Here is a 19,364-nt window from a genome sequence, read left to right on the forward strand (position 1 = left end):
TGATGAATACAGATTTGTATTTCAGGTACTTGTACTCAATTTTACTTAATTAAACAATTATATTCTAAAACTATTAAGACGATAAAATAAAACGTAACTAAAATAAAACAAAAACTAACTTAACTAAAATGTATCAGTACTGGCATGCGCCCCAAGTCTACATATTGTAAAATATTTTTACAAACAACGTACGAGGAGAGCACGAACAATTAAAATTGATTTAAAATTCCTCCAATGCCGTTTTTACTAAATAAGAAAGGTTTTATGAGTAACATGGTACGTTTTACTTTTCTCAGCGCTGCATGAGGATGGACCAATCACAGCACACTGCGGCTACTGAATATTTACATATTTATATTTATATCAAAGGACTTATATTGGCTTCTATACTCTTTGTTTATATTGATTTTACAGATTGCTGTGGCGAATTTGCATATTCGACGTTGCAGTATTCGATATATGATATAAGAGGTTCTGCAAACAAAGAAACTTGAACAGAAATGCCGTCCTGATGATTGAATGTGTGTAATGAAGATTTGATCAAAATATTTTTTTTAAAGTTAAAACTTACGCTTTTATTTGTTTGTTGTTTTGTAAATTAATTAGCCATATTAGAACAAAACTTGAAATTGTAAAGTTAACCCATAAGAAATGATTGTAGGACTAATGTTGAGTCAATAGCGCCACCTGCAGGTCACATTACATCACATCCTCCCGTTTCTAACACTTGAATGAGAAAAATGAGAAATAAATACACATCCACACACTCAGTCTGTACATAGTTTTATTGAGGCCTTCCGAGATTAGCAGTTTAGAAATCAGTATAGATAACGCATTAAAAAAAACCTATATGTACAAATTTGGATTGTGGGGTAATGTCTTTTATAATGGTCATTTCAGCTTATTACAAAAAAAACAATAAAAAAGAACATTAAAAGAAAAACAAAAGTGGCTCATGGTTACATATAACAAAGAGCCATAGGATCTCAAGCATACTAAAATATGTAACAAATTTCTAAATAGCAATGCGATGTTTATGATAAACCGTGGAGAGGCAGCATTTCTGTGAGACGCACGGAAAACACAAACTAATTATACTAATCGTATTGCAAACTAAAAAGTAAATGGCTCAAGAATGTTAATATATTTTGTGCAATCATGGTTAGGATTTTAAAAACTGGCTTTAGTATATGCTATTGCAACATAATCACCCCTGAGTGAAATCCAACAAGCTATTATATATATATAGCAAAAGACAAGTATAAGAAATAAGACAAGTAAATCAATTATTCTGAAAAGTCGCTGGTAATAAAAGTTTTCAAACCAAATGCAAACACACCGAACCCCCTTGTTACCAGCATGCCTACTCAACAACAGCTTAATCCAAAGAAATAAAATAATTACTGCATATACAAATTCATGTTTCCCGTCACACAGTTCAGACGGGTTTGGTTGTGCTGTTGTAGACGAGTTTCTCCGAGTCCACGTAAGTGTGAACGTGTCCGCCGTTAACCGCCACTTGCTGATGTTTGTTCTGACGCTTCTTCCTTCCCTTCACGAGGCAACATGCGATAACCACCAGCAGGATCGCGATGGCGAAGCCCAGGACGACTGCGAACGCAATGGCAGCTGAGGAGAGAAGAGACACGTGTCAATCATGCACATCTGGATCAGTGGAGAATCAATGCATGCAAAACTATCCCTAAACATCTGTTTATTACTTACTTATTTATGATTTAACACCATATCAGGAGCAATGGCTATATTCAATGCAATCAATGGTATTTCAGTTTAAAAAATAATTATGATTACAATCAATTCAATACATTGTTTGCAATAATTTAAACATTTTCTTAAAAAAAAAAACACATGTAAAAGTGCGTCTCTGATAAAGAGAATATTTGTCTACGGAAGCTGAACTTTGATCAGGTTTCTATAGAAGCTTGTTTCCACCACAGAATAAAACATTTTAAAAGATAATTGCGACTTTTTATCTCAGAATTGCGAGTTTACATCTCGCAATTCTGACTTTATTTCTCAGAATTGCGAGTTATAAAGTCAGAATTGCGAGATATAAAGTCAGAATTGCGTGTTATAAAGTCAGAATTCTGACTTTTTTTCTCGCAATTCTGCCTTTATAACACATAATTGCGAGTTTATATCTCGCAATTCTGACATCTTTTCTCACAATTGTGAGATATAAAGTCCAATAAGGGGAAAAAAACCCGGACTTTTTTATTTTTATACCTCAGAATAGTTTATATCTCATCATTTAGACTTTATAACACGCAATTGCGAATTTATATCACGTAATTAAAAAGTCGCAATTACCTTTTTTATTTTTCACTCTGTGGCGTAAACAAGGTTCCATAGGTTTGGACTTACGGCGCTTTGATTAACAAATAATGAGGTGTTGATTTAGTGAAATGTTTGTGCATCTTATATATGTTTTATATTACTCCTAAATTATGCTTGTGTTGGTCTTAGTTTGCTTATTTGTGGTTATGGATGCTTTAACGTCCCACGATAGTGGAACAAATCTTGTGTTTTCCATGCACGGAAAACTCACGGAAATATACAAAATCAGACATATGTGCCAGTAGTAACGACAGTAATAATAACATTTACATGGAATCTTTCAATTTAATATTTGTCAGAAATTCTAAAATTATTCCAGGAGAAACCGTTTTAAAAATGTCCATTTATATATTTTCTGAATAAAAATGTGGTCTAATATCATTTTTAAAAGGACATTCTATTAAAATATGTTTAACACTCTTATATAAAATCACAAACCGGTTTCCCTAAATATCTGCATGTCTAAGAAAACACAGACATGCATGTAATGCAAACTTGCATTAACGAGGCTTTAGTGCAACTTTTTACATTTAAACAAGATATTATGTGAACAACATGATTCTCAATGTTCATCTCTTAAAGAAAAGCATGAATGTTATGGATTTATGAAGAGGCGTTACCTGTATCGTTACTGCCTTCTTGCTTGTTAAACCGTCCAGGTCCGGCAAACACGTCAGACTCTGAAATAATAATATAAACAGGGCATGAAGTTTTGCAGGAGAGAAAACAGAAAACAGTCTGTGTTTCCCACAGGATTTTTGTGAGACTTCGGTTCCTCTGGTGGATGAACATGTAGTGCATTTGAGAAAGTTAAAATCATCAGTCTGGTGCACTTTGAGAAAAGAGTCAGAGAATTGATTTGGACCTGAACTGAAATAAGAGGGATTGATGAAATCAGCTGGAAAAGAAAGTCAGTTATTATATTCTGATGAAGGATTATAAAGACAAACATGTTTTTCTTTATAATAATATACTGATGAATAATTCATAATAAGAAGATTTCCATTTTAGAGTGAAAAAAAAAATCTCAACTTTAAAAATTAAGTGTTTCTGATGCCTTTGGAATAAGAAATATTAAGTGAAAACCTGAATATTTGAATAATAAAAAATAATAATAATAAAAAAAGAAAAAAAAAGGAATTTGGGCATAAATAAAACAGATTTCATAGGGATGATGAATAATTCATAAGAAGATAATAAAAATAAAAAAATATATATATATATATAAAATAAAAATAAAATAAGAAGACATTTTAGAGACCAAAAAAAATCTCAACTTTAAAAATTAAGTGTTTCTGATGCCTTTGGAATAAGAAATATTAAGTGACAACCTGAATATTTTTATAAATAAATGAACAAATGGAATTTGGGAAAAAATTTAACTTTCATAGGGACCTACTATAGTGCATATATTTAGCAAAATGCTCCTCTCTACGTTCATTTTTGTAGATGACTAATGAGTTTTTGGACATTGAACTCTTTGGATCGAAACGATTCACATTAGTGACATTTTGATTCAAAATGGCAATTTTGTCAGAAAAGCGAATAGTTTTGCAGGTTTGAGAATCAATATTTGCTAGTAGGAAGGAAAAACTGTTTATTCTATTTATATTTGTATGCTGATTGTGCATGTTGTTTGCATTTAATTGTTATTAGCTTTGAAACACGCAGTGCAAACAGACAATATACTTATTTTATTAAATCACAGTCTTTTGGGATTTGATAGGGGCACAAAGCCATATTGAGCGATCAATTTGAGTTTGTTTGACAGATTCTTTGGCGCATAACAACGTTGGAGATGTTTATTTGTTATGAGAAGTATTATAATATTTTCGGTTCATTATGAAACTGTGGTTACGCCAGAGTCTAGGCAATCAATGGGAAACACTGACGGTGCTTAAAATATACCTCAGTCTTACATTTTCTTAATATATATATTTTTTTTAATTTGTGACAAGCTATGAAAGGATAAAAAGAAAATCTGGGAAATATTACTTAAAAAAAAATTTGCTCTGAAAGAGTTCTGGCTTTTACTGACCGTCTAAAACACGAGATCATTGTGAAAGATCAAATGTGCAAACAACTATTTCATAAATAAGAGGGAATGATGACATCAGCTGAAAAAGAAAGTCAGTTATTATATTCTGATGAAAGATTATAAAGACAAACATGTTTTTTCTTTACGATAATATGCACTGATGAATAATTCATAAAAAAAAAAAATTAAGAAAAAACGTTTAAACTTGAAAAATTAAGTGTTTGTCTTTGAAATGTGAAGTTGTGTTAAGTGACAACTCGGATATTTGAGGTATCTCATGTTAAATGCGAGAAAGTTATTCTAACGCAAAATTTTAGGTTGTTACAATAATTTTTTTGCAGTGCATGTTGACTTTAAACACTGATTATATGTTGATAACACAGTAAAACTCACCGGTCACTGAACCGCACGAACTCTTGCACTCCTCCTCCGTCTTAAAGCGGTTCATATTTCCACCACACCCGCCGTAGTTAAAGCGATTACAGCGGCGGTCATACGGATTGTAGTACCAGTGGGTGGCGCTGTCACGACAGCTTCCCGTAATCGGCGGCTCCGCGCAGTGAGCTGGAAGAGGGAAGGAATCATGTTCAAGAGGCACTAAAATGCAGTGATGAGTTTAAGATAAAATTATCATCAATAAATATGTTTTGCATAGTTTGCATAAATCACAACAGAAAATGAAATGTAAAAATCACCTTTGGATGTGTCCACAGGAATATCCAGCAATCGACTGAACTTTTTGTTCACTGAACATAAAGAGAAGAACAAGTCCATTCAGTCACTATGGACGGTTGTCTAATATGTGTTAAAACGGTGTCGTGTAAGCGGCCCCTAAGTTAATAACTAATGATCGTTGTGACGGAAGTGAATCAATCAAATTAACTTTAGCAGGAAAATAACTTTATTCAAGAACTGCTATGAAGCCAAAACAATCTCTGTTACTTTAAACTATCCTTGTATCTCTGTAAAGCCGCTTTGGAACAATCTACATTGTTAAAAGCGCTATATAAATGAAGATGACTTGACTTGACTTGACTAGGGCTGAACGATTAAACACACTTTACATGTAATCGCACTTAAAGCTATACTCCACTTTTTTTGGAAATAGGCTCATTTTACAGCTCCCCCAGAGTTAAACAGTTGAGTTTTACCGTTTTCGAATCCATTCAGCCGATCTCCGGGTCTGGCGGTACCACTTTTAGCATAGCTTAGCATAGATCACTGAATCGGACAGGACCATTAGCATCTCTCTAAAAAAAATGACCAAAGAGTTTCGATATTTTTCCTATTTAAAACTTGACTCTTCTGTAGTTACATCGTGTACTAAGACCGACGGAAAATGTAAAGTTGTGATTTTCTAGGCTGATATGGCTAGGAACTATACTCTCATTCCTGCGTAATAATCAAGAAACTTTGCTGCCGTACCATGAGTCCAGCAGGCGTAATGATATGACGCAGCGCCTGAAAATAGTCGACCCTATAGTCTACCGAGCTGGGGACTATTTTCAGGCGCTGCGTTCCTTGCCATATCAGCCTAGAAAATCGCAACTTTTCATTTTCCATCGGTCTTAGTACACGATGTAACTACAGAAGAGTCGAGTTTTAAATAGGAAAAATATCGAAACTCTTTGGTCATTTTTTTGAGAGAGATGCTAATGGTCCTGTCCGATTCAATGATCTATGCTAAGCTATGCTAAAAGTGGTACCGCCAGACCCGGAGATCGGCTGAATGGATTAGAAAATGGTAAGACTCAACTGTTTAACTCTGGGGGAGCTGTAAAATGAGCCTATTTCCCAAAAAAGTGGAGTATAGCTTTAAATCGAGTTGGCTTATCGTGATTATGAAATGGCGAAGGCTGTGATTATGATGTGTTATGTGCAGCTTGTCAGTGACGTACGGCTCTGTAAACGCGGCTCCGTCTGAAACTCTGAGTTTGAGTCACTTATAACGTGCATTTGAATAAGCAACACACACATCAAACATCTTTCCGAACATGAGAAGCATTTATGAACTTCTTGTCCAACAAAAGACCACATTTAATAACATGCTTTTCCTCCAGACTCGCTTCACGAGGACAGTTGAGCTCCTCCTCCTGGGAGATGATGAGCTTCTGACACAGAATAAGGCAGTCGTGTGTTTATTAGTCGTGTGTTTATGAGTCTTGTTTAATCAAAGCATTTCAATCTCCTGTTTATTCAGATTCAGAGAGTGTGATGCCGATAGGGGTTTCCTGGTATGATGTGTGTTATCTTACTTCTGCGGGGTGTGTGTGTGTGTGAGACGCCCTCTGGTGTTCAGAGGGATTTGTGTGTGTGTGTGTGTGTGTGTGTGTGAGACGCCCTCTGGTGTTCAGAGGGATTTGTGTGTGTGTGTGTGTGTGTGTGTGTGTGAGACGCCCTCTGGTGTTCAGAGGGATTTGTGTGTGTGTGTGTGTGTGTGTGTGTGTGTGTGTGTGTGTGTGTGTGTGAGACGCCCTCTGGTGTTCAGAGGGATTTGTGTGTGTGTGTGTGTGTGTGTGTGTGTGTGTGTGAGACGCCCTCTGGTGTTCAGAGGGATTTGTGTGTGTGTGTGTGTGTGTGTGTGTGTGTGTGTGTGTGTGTGTGTGTGTGTGTGTGTGACGCCCTCTGGTGTTCAGAGGGATTTGTGTGTGTGTGTGTGTGTGTGTGTGTGTGTGTGACGCCCTCTGGTGTTCAGAGGGATTTGTGTGTGTGTGTGTGTGTGTGTGTGTGTGACGCCCTCTGGTGTTCAGAGGGATTTGTGTGTGTGTGTGTGTGTGTGTGTGTGTGTGTGTGTGTGAGACGCCCTCTGGTGTTCAGAGGGATTTGTGTGTGTGTGTGTGTGTGTGACGCCCTCTGGTGTTCAATTTGTGGGTTGTGTGTGTGTGTGTGTGTGTCAGTGATGTGCGGGTTACCCGCGGTTACGAGTCATCCAAAAATATTTTTAATGATATTCGGGTCGCGGTCGGTCGGGTCGTTTGAAATAAAGATGCCAAATTAGGCCTATGTAAGAAGAAATATAGCCTACACAAAGTCCTGTAAAATTAAACGAATAAATGGGCCTAATAATATAAATAACAATTATATAAACAAAAATATAGCCTACATAATTTTAAAAGTAGGCTAAATTTACTATTAGGCCAGAATTTAAGTTAACTTTTGCGCAACGCGCACGATTAAAATACATTTAAATGGGCTTATATCCATTGTACACACAAACTGCTGTAAAATAAAACGAATAAATGGGCCTAATAATATAAATAAAATTTATATAAACAAAAATATAAAAATATATACTTAAATGTTTTAAAAGTAGGCTAAATTAACTATTAGGCCAACATTCTTATAACTGAACTTTTGGATTATACTTTAAATGGGCTTGTATCAATTGTTTGAATATTACGCTATATTTAATTTACACTTTGTTACAAGTTACCGTATTCAATTTGCTAACCTTTTGCTTTCTTCCCAGCGTGTTCACGTAGCACACTGCATGTTTTCGAGAGATGTGTCTTTTTAGATTCCAAAATGAATCTTTACTGACTGAAACGATGTCTCCACATTCGTTTTCTTCTACCACATTATAGTTAGTTTTATATTATAGTACACCTGTATGACTTCTTATTTTCCTTTTTGAAGTAGCCTACTTTTTGAACTCCATTATTGAGCCGAGTTTTGACTGAAAATAGAATCCATCTTGCAGTCATCAACAGTAGACTGAGTCAGGCTTGACTGAGCATGCTTCAGAATCGTGGTGTGCGCGGAGCGAAATTGGAGCGGGAAATAGGGCGACGCTCCATCCTTTTAAAAATGCCGCTCTGCGCTCTATCCAAGATCCGCCCGCTCGCTCCCGCTCCACTCCGCTCACATGGAATTTTCTATGAAATACATAGGCCTACACTTTATTGGCTGAATAACTGGCGCGAAGATGACGCACGAGCAAATACACAAACAGAAAGAGCAAAGTGTGGGAGACATTTGCCGAAATAATGAAAGATGATGACCAAAGTGCTGGCTTTGTCATGTGTACTTCTTGCTATGCATTTACAACTTTTAAAAAATGCGGGTCAGGAAGCGGGTCGGGTACAATATTTTCTTCTTTTTTTTTTGCGGTCCGAGTTGCGGGCGGGTTAGTTGAAAACGTCGGTCGAGTGCGGGTTGTTTATACATTGACCCGCGCATCACTGGTGTGTGTATAAGAGACGCCCTCTGGTGTTCAGAGGGATTTGTGTGTGTGTGTGTGTGTGTGACGCCCTTTGGTGTTCAGAGGGATTTGTGTGAGTGTGAGTGTGTGTGTGTATAAGAGACGCCCTCTGGTGTTCAGAGGGATTTGTGTGTGTGTGTGTGTGTGTGACGCCCTTTGGTGTTCAGAGGGATTTGTGTGAGTGTGAGTGTGTGTGTGTATAAGAGACGCCCTCTGGTGTTCAGAGGGATTTGTGTGTGTGTGTGTGTGTGTGTGTGTGTGTGTGTGTGTGTGTGTGTGTGTGTGTGTGTGTGTGTGAGAGACGCCCTCTGGTGTTCAGAGGGATTTGTGGGTTGTGTGTGTGTGTGTGTATAAGAGACGCCCTCTGGTGTTCAGAGGGATATGTGGTATGTGTGTGTGTGTGTGTGTGTGTGTGTGTGTGTGTGTGTGTGTGTGTGAGACGCTCTCTGTGAGACAAAATACTGAGTAAAAGTAAGAAATGTTTCTTTTCAGTGCATAATCTGTTTTTATAATAATGATGGAAGTGATCCTCACATCTGGCGCATTCGGTCTCGTCCGAACCGTCGCTGCACTGCTTCTCTCCGTCACACTCGAAATCTTTTCCGATGCAACATCCATTAGAACATGTGAAGTGTTCAGGACCACAAGCCACGTCACACTGCTCAACTGTGTGTGTTTGCAAGAGTTCAGAACAGAGGATTTCACTTTAGACATTTAGAATAAAAATTTAATGGCATAATGGCATTGAAAAAAATCTGCAAGATTACCATCATGGATCGGACCTAATCTTCCAGATGGAGGAGCAGAAACTGCAATAATAAGAAAATATTGAATGTAAAATAAAGATATTTTGAAAAGACACACTTAAAAATTAGTTTAAGTGATTTCATTTGACAACACACATGTCAAATAAAGTGTCATTTATTATTTAAAACAAAAAACAGAATGCAGACACACTTTACAAACAAAACATCTGAAATAAAGAGATGATCATGCACATTCATAAATTATTAATGCACTTTTGAATGAGCCATTGATGACACACAGCTGCTATTAGTTTTTACAGTTTGTGTTGAAACGTATTAAGCGATGCATGTTTTTAATGCTTCCGTTTTAATAAGGTAAAGCCGTCTGAAAAAAACGGATATAAATTATTTTAACCATTACCTGTCCTAATTTGCACAAAAAAAATTAAATATTTATTTATTTATTAGTATTTTTTTATTATTACGTTTTTGCAAATTAGGATTATTGCAAATTAAAAAAAAATTCTTCTTTTTTTGGGGGGGGAAAGTCACAAGTAAATAAAAAAACGATAAAAGTTAAGATAAAAACTTTTGTATTACATAACTATAGTTATAGTAATATACGTTAGATTTGATTGTTTAAATAAATTAACACTTATATACATTTTATGCACAATAACAATCATTTGCATTATACTTTAATTAGTAAATAATTTAGCAATTTGCACTTACTATAATTTTTAGCTATGCTATTATTACCATTTATGCCTCCACTCTGCACAGTGAAAATTTAAGTTTTATCTGTTGTAATTAATGAGCATCTGTTTGTAAACGTGACCATAAAAAAAGAAAAAAAGAAAAGAACAATACCTGAAACTTTGTCACAAGCGTTCTCGCATTCGTTGAGCGCCAGGTAGTTGTTGCGGTTCGCTTTGCAGCCTCCGTACTTGAACTCCTCGCATTTCTCAGTGGCGGCATTGTAGTGCCAGCGTGGAAAAGAGCCTCGACACGGACCCTCCTTCTTCGGCACCAGACAGTGATCTGATCAGAGGAAGACCATTCATTCGTTTATTCAACATTTACAACAAATGTTGGTGACTTGCAATGAACAGAATGACAGTAATAAGCTGATTCACTTCTAAAGGTCTGCAAGGTCAAATAAAGAATATTCTGTTTTCATTTACTTGCTCTTATGTTGTTCCTGACGGAAAACACCAAAGTATCATAACTTAGTCCGTATGACTTGCATGCAATATTCAAAGTCTTCTGAAATTACATGTTTTGTGCCACTGGTTCTAGTGTCTGTCTGGTCAATAAAACATGTAAAAGTCAGAATTGCGAATTATAAACTTTGAACTGCGAGATAAAAACGTACAATTGCGTGAGAAGTCCGATTTTTAGGCCACTCAATTAGGCCAGAACTAAACTAAATTAGGCCAAAACTAAATTAGGCCACAACTGCCCCAGTTGCCCCAATAATGGTTGGAGTCTGACTGCCTGGTAACCTGAAGGTTGCGGGTTCAATTCTCAATACCAGTAGTAAATGACTGAGGTGTGCTTGGGCAAAGCACCAAACCCTCAATATTGTGTGTGTGTGTGTGCACTCCTAATGTGTGTGCACTAACTTGGAGTGGTTAAATGCAGAGGACAAATTTAAAGTATGGGCTACCATACGGCTACCTTCACATTTACATCACTTTTCTTTTAAATTAAATTGCGAGTTATAAAGTCTGAACTGCAAGATATGAAACCGCGATTGCGATAAAAAAGTTAAAACTATGAGATATAAACTGACAATTCTGAGAAAAAAGTCAAAACTATGAGATATAAACTCGCAATTCTGAGAAAAATGTCACAACTATAAGAAATAAACTAGCAATTATGAGAGAAATTGCACAACTATGAGATATAAACTCACAAATCTGAGAAAAAAACTTCACAATTGAGATAAAAACTTAAATCTGGGAAAAAATCTGAACTATGAGATAAAAACTTTAAATTATGGGGGGGAAATCTGAACTATGAGATATAAACTTGCAATTCTGAGAAAAAAGTAAGAATCGTGAAATAATACATCATAATTGTGAGCTCTAAAGTCCAAATTTTGAGATATAAACTCATAATTGTAAAAAAGACAGAACTGTGAGATATAACATTGCAAGTGCGAATTATATAGTCTGAATTTTGCAATATAAATGTGTAATTGCAAGAAAAAAGTCAGAATTGTGAAATAATACATCACAATTGTGAGCTCTAAAGTCCAAATTTTATTACAATTTTAATTCAAAGATATAAATTCATAATTGCGGAAAAGACAGAATTGTGAGATATAATCTCATAATTGTACATTATAAATTCTGAACAGCGAGATATAAACTCGCAATTAGGAGGAAAAAAGTCTGAATTATGAGATATAAAAAAATATTTTTATTGTGTAGCAAAAAAAAAAAAAAACATCCATACTTTTTCTAACACATCATCATAAAGGTGCCGGTCATGTGGTCCTTCAGGAATTAAACTATCATCCAATAACAGTGTGTGTGTGTGTGTGTGTGTGTGTGTGTGTGTGTGTGTGTGTGTGTGTGTGTGTGTGTGTGTGTGTGTGTGTGTGTGTGTGTGTGTGTGTGTGTGCGTGCGTGTGTGTGAACACACAAACTATGTGAAATATGAATGCTTACTCAAACCCAGAACTGAAAGTACCACTTACACAAGCGGAAAATATGAAAGTAGCTGAATACCACAGTGCTGTTGATTTACTGCAGATAAACATGCATTTAACTCTTTAATCTGGTACAATCAATAACTGTGAACAGACAACTTTTTAATAATTAATGACTTATGATTTAAATGCGTTACACATTACATCGTTTATTCACGTTTTCTGCGAAATAGAATTAATTTGTCTATAATCATCTGAATTCAGGGTTTTAGATTGACATTTTTGGTCAAAGCCTCATGAAGACAGCTTCACAAACCCTCATGAGGACAGCTTCACAAACCCTCGATGACGAGAATGTTCTCATGTGAAACTCCCACCGCAAAACCTGCCGTACCAGTTTGTGAAACACTCAAGAAAATGGCCACACACAGCTCAGATGGTTTCCTGTTTCAGCCGAAGCTAGAACACATCGTGCAATCGATTACCAATCTACAACTTCTGAGCCATTTCCAGGACATATCATGAAATCTGTTGATTTGACGGTTTAGACAACATAACTCAACCTAGTCGAGCTGCGATTAAAAGAAAACACTGTTTGAGAAAACCAGAACATTCTGGGTTAACAGAACGAAACTGTTTGACAAATCCTGGTAAATGGTTAATCCATGTTTTCCAGCAACTAATTAAGGTCACTTCAAAACTTGTTGGACCAGAACTCATCATAGGTCAACAGAAATCAGACTGAATGGCTGAGAAACGCTCTTCACAGAACATGATAGCAACATAGCAAGTGATGATGCATATGGAAATTAATATTAACTCTGACGGACTTCAAGAACATCACACTTCATACAATATACAAAGGCAGCCGTCCTCAACATATTAAACAAGATATCTGTTCACATTTTTTTAAATTAAGAGTTTATAATTTTCAGTCTCGGTCAAAAAAACTAGATTTCTGAGAACTTTATATCTCAGAATTCTGACTCTTTTCCTCACAATTGCGAGTTAATATCTCACAATTCAGACTTTGTAACTCAATTGCAATGTTATATCTCACAATTCTGACTTTTTTCTTGCAATTGCAAGTTTATATCTCAAAATTCTGACTTTATAACTCACAATTGCAATGTTATATCTCACAATTCTGACTTTTTTCTTGCAACTGCAATGTTATATCTCACAATTCTGACTTTTTTAACCCACAATTACGAGTTTATTTCTCAAAATTCGGATTTTGTAACTCATTTGCAATGTTATATCTATCAATTCTGACTTTTTCCTCACAATTGTGAGTTTATATCTCAAAAATTGGACTTTAGAACTTAATTCTGACTTTTTTCTTGCAATTGCGTGTTTATTTCTCACAATTCTGACTTTTTTACTCACAATTACAAGTTTATATCTCAAAATTCGGATTTTGTAACTCAATTGCAATGTTATATCTCACAATTATGACTTTTTCCTCACAATTGCGAGTTTATCTCTCAAAAATTGGACTTTAAAACTTAATTCTGACTTTTTTCTTGCAATTATGTGTTTATATCTTCAAAATTCGGAGTTGCATCACTCAATTCTGACTTTTTTCTTGCAATTGCAAGTTTATATCTCAAAATTCTGACTTTATAACTCACAATTGCAATGTTATATCTCACAATTCTGACTTTTTTCTTGCAACTGCAATGTTATATCTCACAATTCGGACTTTTTTAACCCACAATTACGAGTTTATTTCTCAAAATTCGGATTTTGTAACTCATTTGCAATGTTATATCTATCAATTCTGACTTTTTCCTCACAATTGTGAGTTTATATCTCAAAAATTTGACTTTAGAACTTAATTCTGACTTTTTTCTTGCAATTGCGTGTTTATTTCTCACAATTCTGACTTTTTTACTCACAATTACAAGTTTATATCTCAAAATTCGGATTTTGTAACTCAATTGCAATGTTATATCTCACAATTCTGACTTTTTCCTCACAATTGCGAGTTTATATCTCAAAAATTGGACTTTAAAACTTAATTCTGACTTTTTTCTTGCAATTATGTGTTTATATCTTCAAAATTCGGAGTTGCATCACTCAATTCTGACTTTTTCTCACAATTACAAGTTTATAACTCACAATTCAGAGAATCGTAAGCTATAGTCTAAACTGTGAGACGTCACAATTGCCTTTTTTTATTTCTTTATTCCCTGGCGGAAACATGCAGACCTCAACAGATCTGTTTTGTTCGGTGCATATAATGTACATGCTCTACAATTTGTATATTATCTATGTTGATATAGTCAGCAGAAAAATTCCACCTGCAGATAAAAAGTAAATAAATATATGAAGCAAACACACACAACTCCTGTTGCGTTCTCATGTACTCACGGAGTGACTGTTCTGGGGTCAGGACCAAAACCGAGACCTCGGTCGAGGCCGTCTGTCCTGCGTCATCTGTGACCGTGAGTCGGAACTTATACATCCCGGGAGAAAGATTGGAGACGGTCACGGAATCCTTAAACTGCCCTTTCTGAAAAAGAAAAAAAAAGGAAAAAAAAAAGAGATTGTACATTAATTAAATATCTAAATAAAAAACAAATACATTGGCTAAATTTATAGCTGTCTTATCTGATGCATTTTTTTTTTTTTTGTGAAAATATTATTCCAATAATGAACTCTTAGTAATAAATAACAGCGCAGGCACACCTTTACAACAGCCGACGTGTCTCCGGACACCTGCACCCACTCATACTTCACGATCTCTTTATCGTCTTTGCTCTCAATGCCGTTTAACGTCACATCTTCTTGGGGTTGAACGACTCGGTCCTGCCCGGCAACTGCAACCGGAGGTTTGTCCTCCACGTCTGCAAGAAATCAAAACACTGCTGCCATGAAACATTATGCAACATAAAACAACAGCCATGGGAACTGCATAAGATGCCAAGAATGATAGTGAGAACGCAAGCTTGATCTTGTATGCTGAAGATCGAGCCGATAGAGAACTAATAAAGTGTGATTTAAAGGAACTCGCCGACTTTTTGGGACTTTAGCTTATTCACCGTATCCCCCAGAGTTAGATAAGTCCATACATACGCTTCTCATCTCCGTGCGTGCTGTGACTCTGTCTGACACACCCACCGCACCGCTAGCCTAGCGAGGTAAACAGCTCCAGCTAGCATACTGCTCCCAATAAGTGACACAATAACGCCAACATTTTCCTATTTACATGTTGTGATTTGTATAGTCACAGCGTGTACGAATAACAAGGTCACATGAGACACAGACATCTTCTAACCATATACATACTGTGAACTATATTCTCAGCACCTGAGTGGTGAGGAGCAGAGAGTTCGCTCAGAGTTGGAGTAAATCACTCCGCAGAAGTAGCAGTGCTTCGCCTTCTGAGAATATAGTTCCCAGTATGTATACGGTTAGAAGATGGCTGTGTCTCATGTGACCTTGTTATTTCTACACGCTGTGACTATACAAATCACAACATGTAAATAGGAAAATGTTGGCGTTATTGTGTCAATTATTGGGAGCAGTATGCTAGCTGGAGCCGTTTACCTCCAGTCTTTGTGCTAAGCTAGGCTAGCGGTGCGGTGGGTGCGTCAGACAGAGTTACGGCAAGCATGGAGATGAGAAGCGTATGGACTTATCTAACTCTGGGGGATACGGGGAATAAGCTAAAGTCCCAAAAAATCGGCGTGTTCCTTTAAGTGTCAGACATGCAGAGGAAATTAAAGACTAAAAGATATTGATCCTAAACGAGATGCGATTCTATACGGTTGAACCAGGGGCGCAGGAACACAACAGCAATCATTATCATCAGGTTTTTGCATTCAGATCATCAAGACTATGAAATCAAGATATAGCTTTCTGAATTTTAGTCGATTTCTGTATAAACTGCTGTAATCCAAAAACATGAGAAAATAAGTGTGCATTGGGGTGGGCGAAAAATGACCAATTTTGGTATATCTGGGAGACTTTTTTTGAGCGCACACACCTGAAACGCGCGCACATAAAGCCGCTGCTCATACAGTGCGAGAACTGAACTTAGCGCCTAGACTTCTAGGCAAACACACACACTTATATGTCAAAATGCCTGCGTTTTGTATCCTCGTAAACACAGTCGTGTATGTCTTAAGTGGATGTAAATGGTGGAGAAAGAAAGCGCATGTGTATCAGTATATTGGATCAGTGCATTCGCTCTTAAAGTGACAGTAGCCTAATAAACCTGCTCTGTCCTATTGTAGTTTTTTCATTTCTAGTGCTTAAAGTTTTTCACGTAGGTCTATTTAATTTGTAATGTAATGTAATCTTGTAATCTTTATTTAAAGCACTAAATAACTATATCGTTGTCAAGAAATACAATTATTCAAATCGTGATATAAGATTTGTCATATAAGTCTGCATTTAATTTACAGTCTTTCTCTCCCAGAAAAACAGCAAAACTATTGATCTTTGCACTCCTCTGTTTGTCAAATCAGCTGTGATGTAAACTAAACACTATTGGCTATTTAAAGTGTATTAAATAAGCAATTTTTACTATGACCCGCCAGTCAACACAGAAAACTGCACTTAATTTTGTCCTCAAAATGACTGTTATCAAATAATTCCTACGCCCCTTGTTATTACAACCGGGAAAAATATGAAACAATGACACGCTTCAGAGGATCTCAGCAGGTCTGGACATGCATCAGTTTTTCAAGGAGTACGTTTTAAAACACACTTGACCAAAAACACTACATACAAAAATCCTGAATCCTGAAAAAAAACACTAGATATCTACAAGAGATTTCTAGACACGTCTAAGAGGATTTTCCTTACCTGGCACCTGTTGCTCAATGTACTCTTTAAAAATAAATGTCAAAAACAGGCGTCAACTATATACAGGAATCCAGCATTTACTCATTTACTACTGAACTGTACAATAAACTGTCTTCTTAATATCTCCACATACTTGTAAGACGATTTCCTCTTACCTGAAACCTTTTGCTCGAGGTAATCTTTAAAAACAGGCTTCAGGAGGTAGTTGCTGAAGCCCTTCTTCCTCACAAAGCGACAGACTTTCGTCTGTTTGTACAGACAGTTGAAGATGAAGCACGAGGTGATAATTTTGGGATCTTGACCGTGCTCCATCAGAGCCAGATTGCAGTTTGGATCATTACAGCAAGCCCGAACACAGTCTTCAGCCCGGGACACCTGAGGAGAACTCAGGAACGTGGCTCCTTCCTTCACAGATTCATCCGTGTTCAACACGAAATCCTCTTTGCCATTACTGAATCTATCCATGCAGGGTTTCCCTTGATCCTGAGCCTCTGATGGAGACACATGGAGAACGATGTGCAGAACCACCGCGGTCCAGAAGAACCAGAGCCGAGTCATTCTCCAAAAGAAGAAAACCTCCAGCCAAATCCCTTTATAAATGATTCAAAACCAATCTGGACAGAAAGAGAAAACTTTACACATTAAAAATTCCAAATATTTATATTATATAGCCTAGCTAGTAGAAAGACTAAATCCATAAAGAATCAATAAGGAGTCATTCCAAAGGATAAAAATTCCAAATATTTATATATAATATAAACAATATAAACGTTAAAACTTCCAAATATTTATATTTGACTTCCATACATTTATATATATATATGGAAGTTTTAACGGACTAAATCCATAAAGAACCAATAAGGAGTCATTCTCCAAAAGAAGAAAACCTCCAGTCAAATCCCTTTATAAATTATTAAAAACTAATCTGAACAGAAAGAGACAACTTTAAACATTCAAACTTAACAATAAAATCTCTTTATAAATTATTAAAGATTAATCTGAAAAAAAATTAAACTTTCAACATTAACACTTCCAAATAATATTTATATTATATAAAAATATATATAGCTAGTAGGATGACTAAATCCATAAAGAATCAACGAGTCATCCTCCAATAAAGAACAAAACCTCCAATAAAATATATAAAATATATAATATTATATAATAGCTCGGGGTTTCAAGCTTTTAAATGACCACGAAATATGATCATCCTGGTACAAGCAAACACACAATTTTTAAGGCATCTATATATTTTCACGTGGAAAATACTATTTCGAAAACATCTATTATGCAACATTATTATGTTTTTTTCTTACTCACTACAGCACTGTATTGTTAGATGTATTATTTATATATGCAAGTCAACTATTGAATAAGACAGAATCCATATAAAAGGAGTCATTCTCCTCTGGACAATAACAACTCTCCAGTATCTTTACACACATATATACGGTGAATTTAGGTAAACTGGGCAATGTTATGACATGGAGATGAGTTACTGTGGCCCGACTTACCCAAAGTCAATCTCCAGATCAATCTGAGAAGATTACAAAACGTATTCATACAGTACAATACATTCTCATAACCATCTAGAAAGACTTTAAACACGCCATTAATCAGACATTATCCCCTAAAAAAAAAGTTACAACTATAGCCTATCGATAACTTAAAACACTCACAATTCTTATCTGACACAATAGCGAATATTTATCACCACAGTCATGTTGAATATATCTGGTTTAATGAAACATAAACATTACAGGCCGCCTGAGGGAAAACGCAGCATATTTTTGTGCTCGTCAGTTTAAAACTTTAAAACATTAAACATATCAACTTCTTACCAATTGAACAGCACTATAAGAGTTCGTCTCCGCCAAACACGGTGTAATTCCTCATCGGCCAGATATAAAAGCGTCGTTTAAACCGGAGTTTCGGTGGAAATGTGTCGTTGATTCCAAGTAAAACTGTGGCAGATCCGGAGCTTCAGGTGTGTCCGATACCGAGATACCTGCGCGAGCAGGAAGTGATGACGTCACGCCGCAGGCAGCCAGACTCCGCCCCCTCACTGAGTTACTGAGTTATGTTCGCTTGGGGAAATATTTATCCACCGTTCTTGCCAGGCGTTCAGTTTCTAATGTCTGACTGTTGTCTAACTGCAACACTAACCCGCAGACTATAACACATGATGTCTGTGGCTATTGTGCGTGTCTGTCACTTCTGCTTAATGTGTGAGGTTGTTTTGACATCCCATAATAGGCTAATGTTTATTTTTTATAAAAAAAATTAAAAAAAATTCACTTCTGTTATAAAGTCCCTATTAAAGTGCGATGGAAAGTGTCGTTTCCTTATTCAGATGAGATTCATTTATCATTCACCACAAACCCTAAAAAGGACTTTTTGAAGTGCTATTCATGTCAAGTTTCATGTTGGTGATCTTTCTGAAAAATCAAGCTTCAAAGCCACAGCGACTCTCGATGCCTATTTGCTCATTTGCTTTAGTAGGCTAGCTCTCCGGTTTAACTTAACTAGGTATGTCACGTGCTC

The 19,364-nt window shown here is 36.1% G+C and overlaps 1 protein-coding gene and 1 long non-coding RNA gene across 2 annotated transcripts; both read right to left on the bottom strand.

Moving 5' to 3' along the window:
* Window positions 1-770: 770 nt before the first annotated feature.
* On the bottom strand, window positions 771-18,871 carry spint1a (serine peptidase inhibitor, Kunitz type 1 a). The gene is made up of 11 exons (XM_082143810.1): window positions 18,662-18,871; window positions 16,976-17,434; window positions 14,697-14,854; window positions 14,379-14,520; window positions 10,214-10,384; window positions 9,365-9,406; window positions 9,132-9,263; window positions 5,092-5,142; window positions 4,790-4,960; window positions 2,979-3,038; window positions 771-1,629 (listed from the first exon to the last, which is right to left on the bottom strand). Exons 2-11 carry the CDS (start codon window positions 17,376-17,378, stop codon window positions 1,439-1,441), a joined length of 1,521 nt encoding a protein of 506 aa, XP_081999936.1. The 5' UTR covers window positions 17,379-17,434; window positions 18,662-18,871; the 3' UTR covers window positions 771-1,438.
* On the bottom strand, window positions 10,391-14,372 carry LOC309479717. Its single transcript, XR_014199400.1, has 3 exons — window positions 13,667-14,372; window positions 13,155-13,460; window positions 10,391-13,070 (listed from the first exon to the last, which is right to left on the bottom strand). It is a non-coding gene; the product is annotated as an uncharacterized lncRNA (long non-coding RNA).
* Window positions 18,872-19,364: the final 493 nt, after the last annotated feature.

This window comes from Leuciscus leuciscus, assembly GCF_965113295.1.
Source record: "Leuciscus leuciscus genome assembly, chromosome: 17".
Lineage (NCBI taxonomy): Eukaryota > Metazoa > Chordata > Actinopteri > Cypriniformes > Leuciscidae > Leuciscus > Leuciscus leuciscus.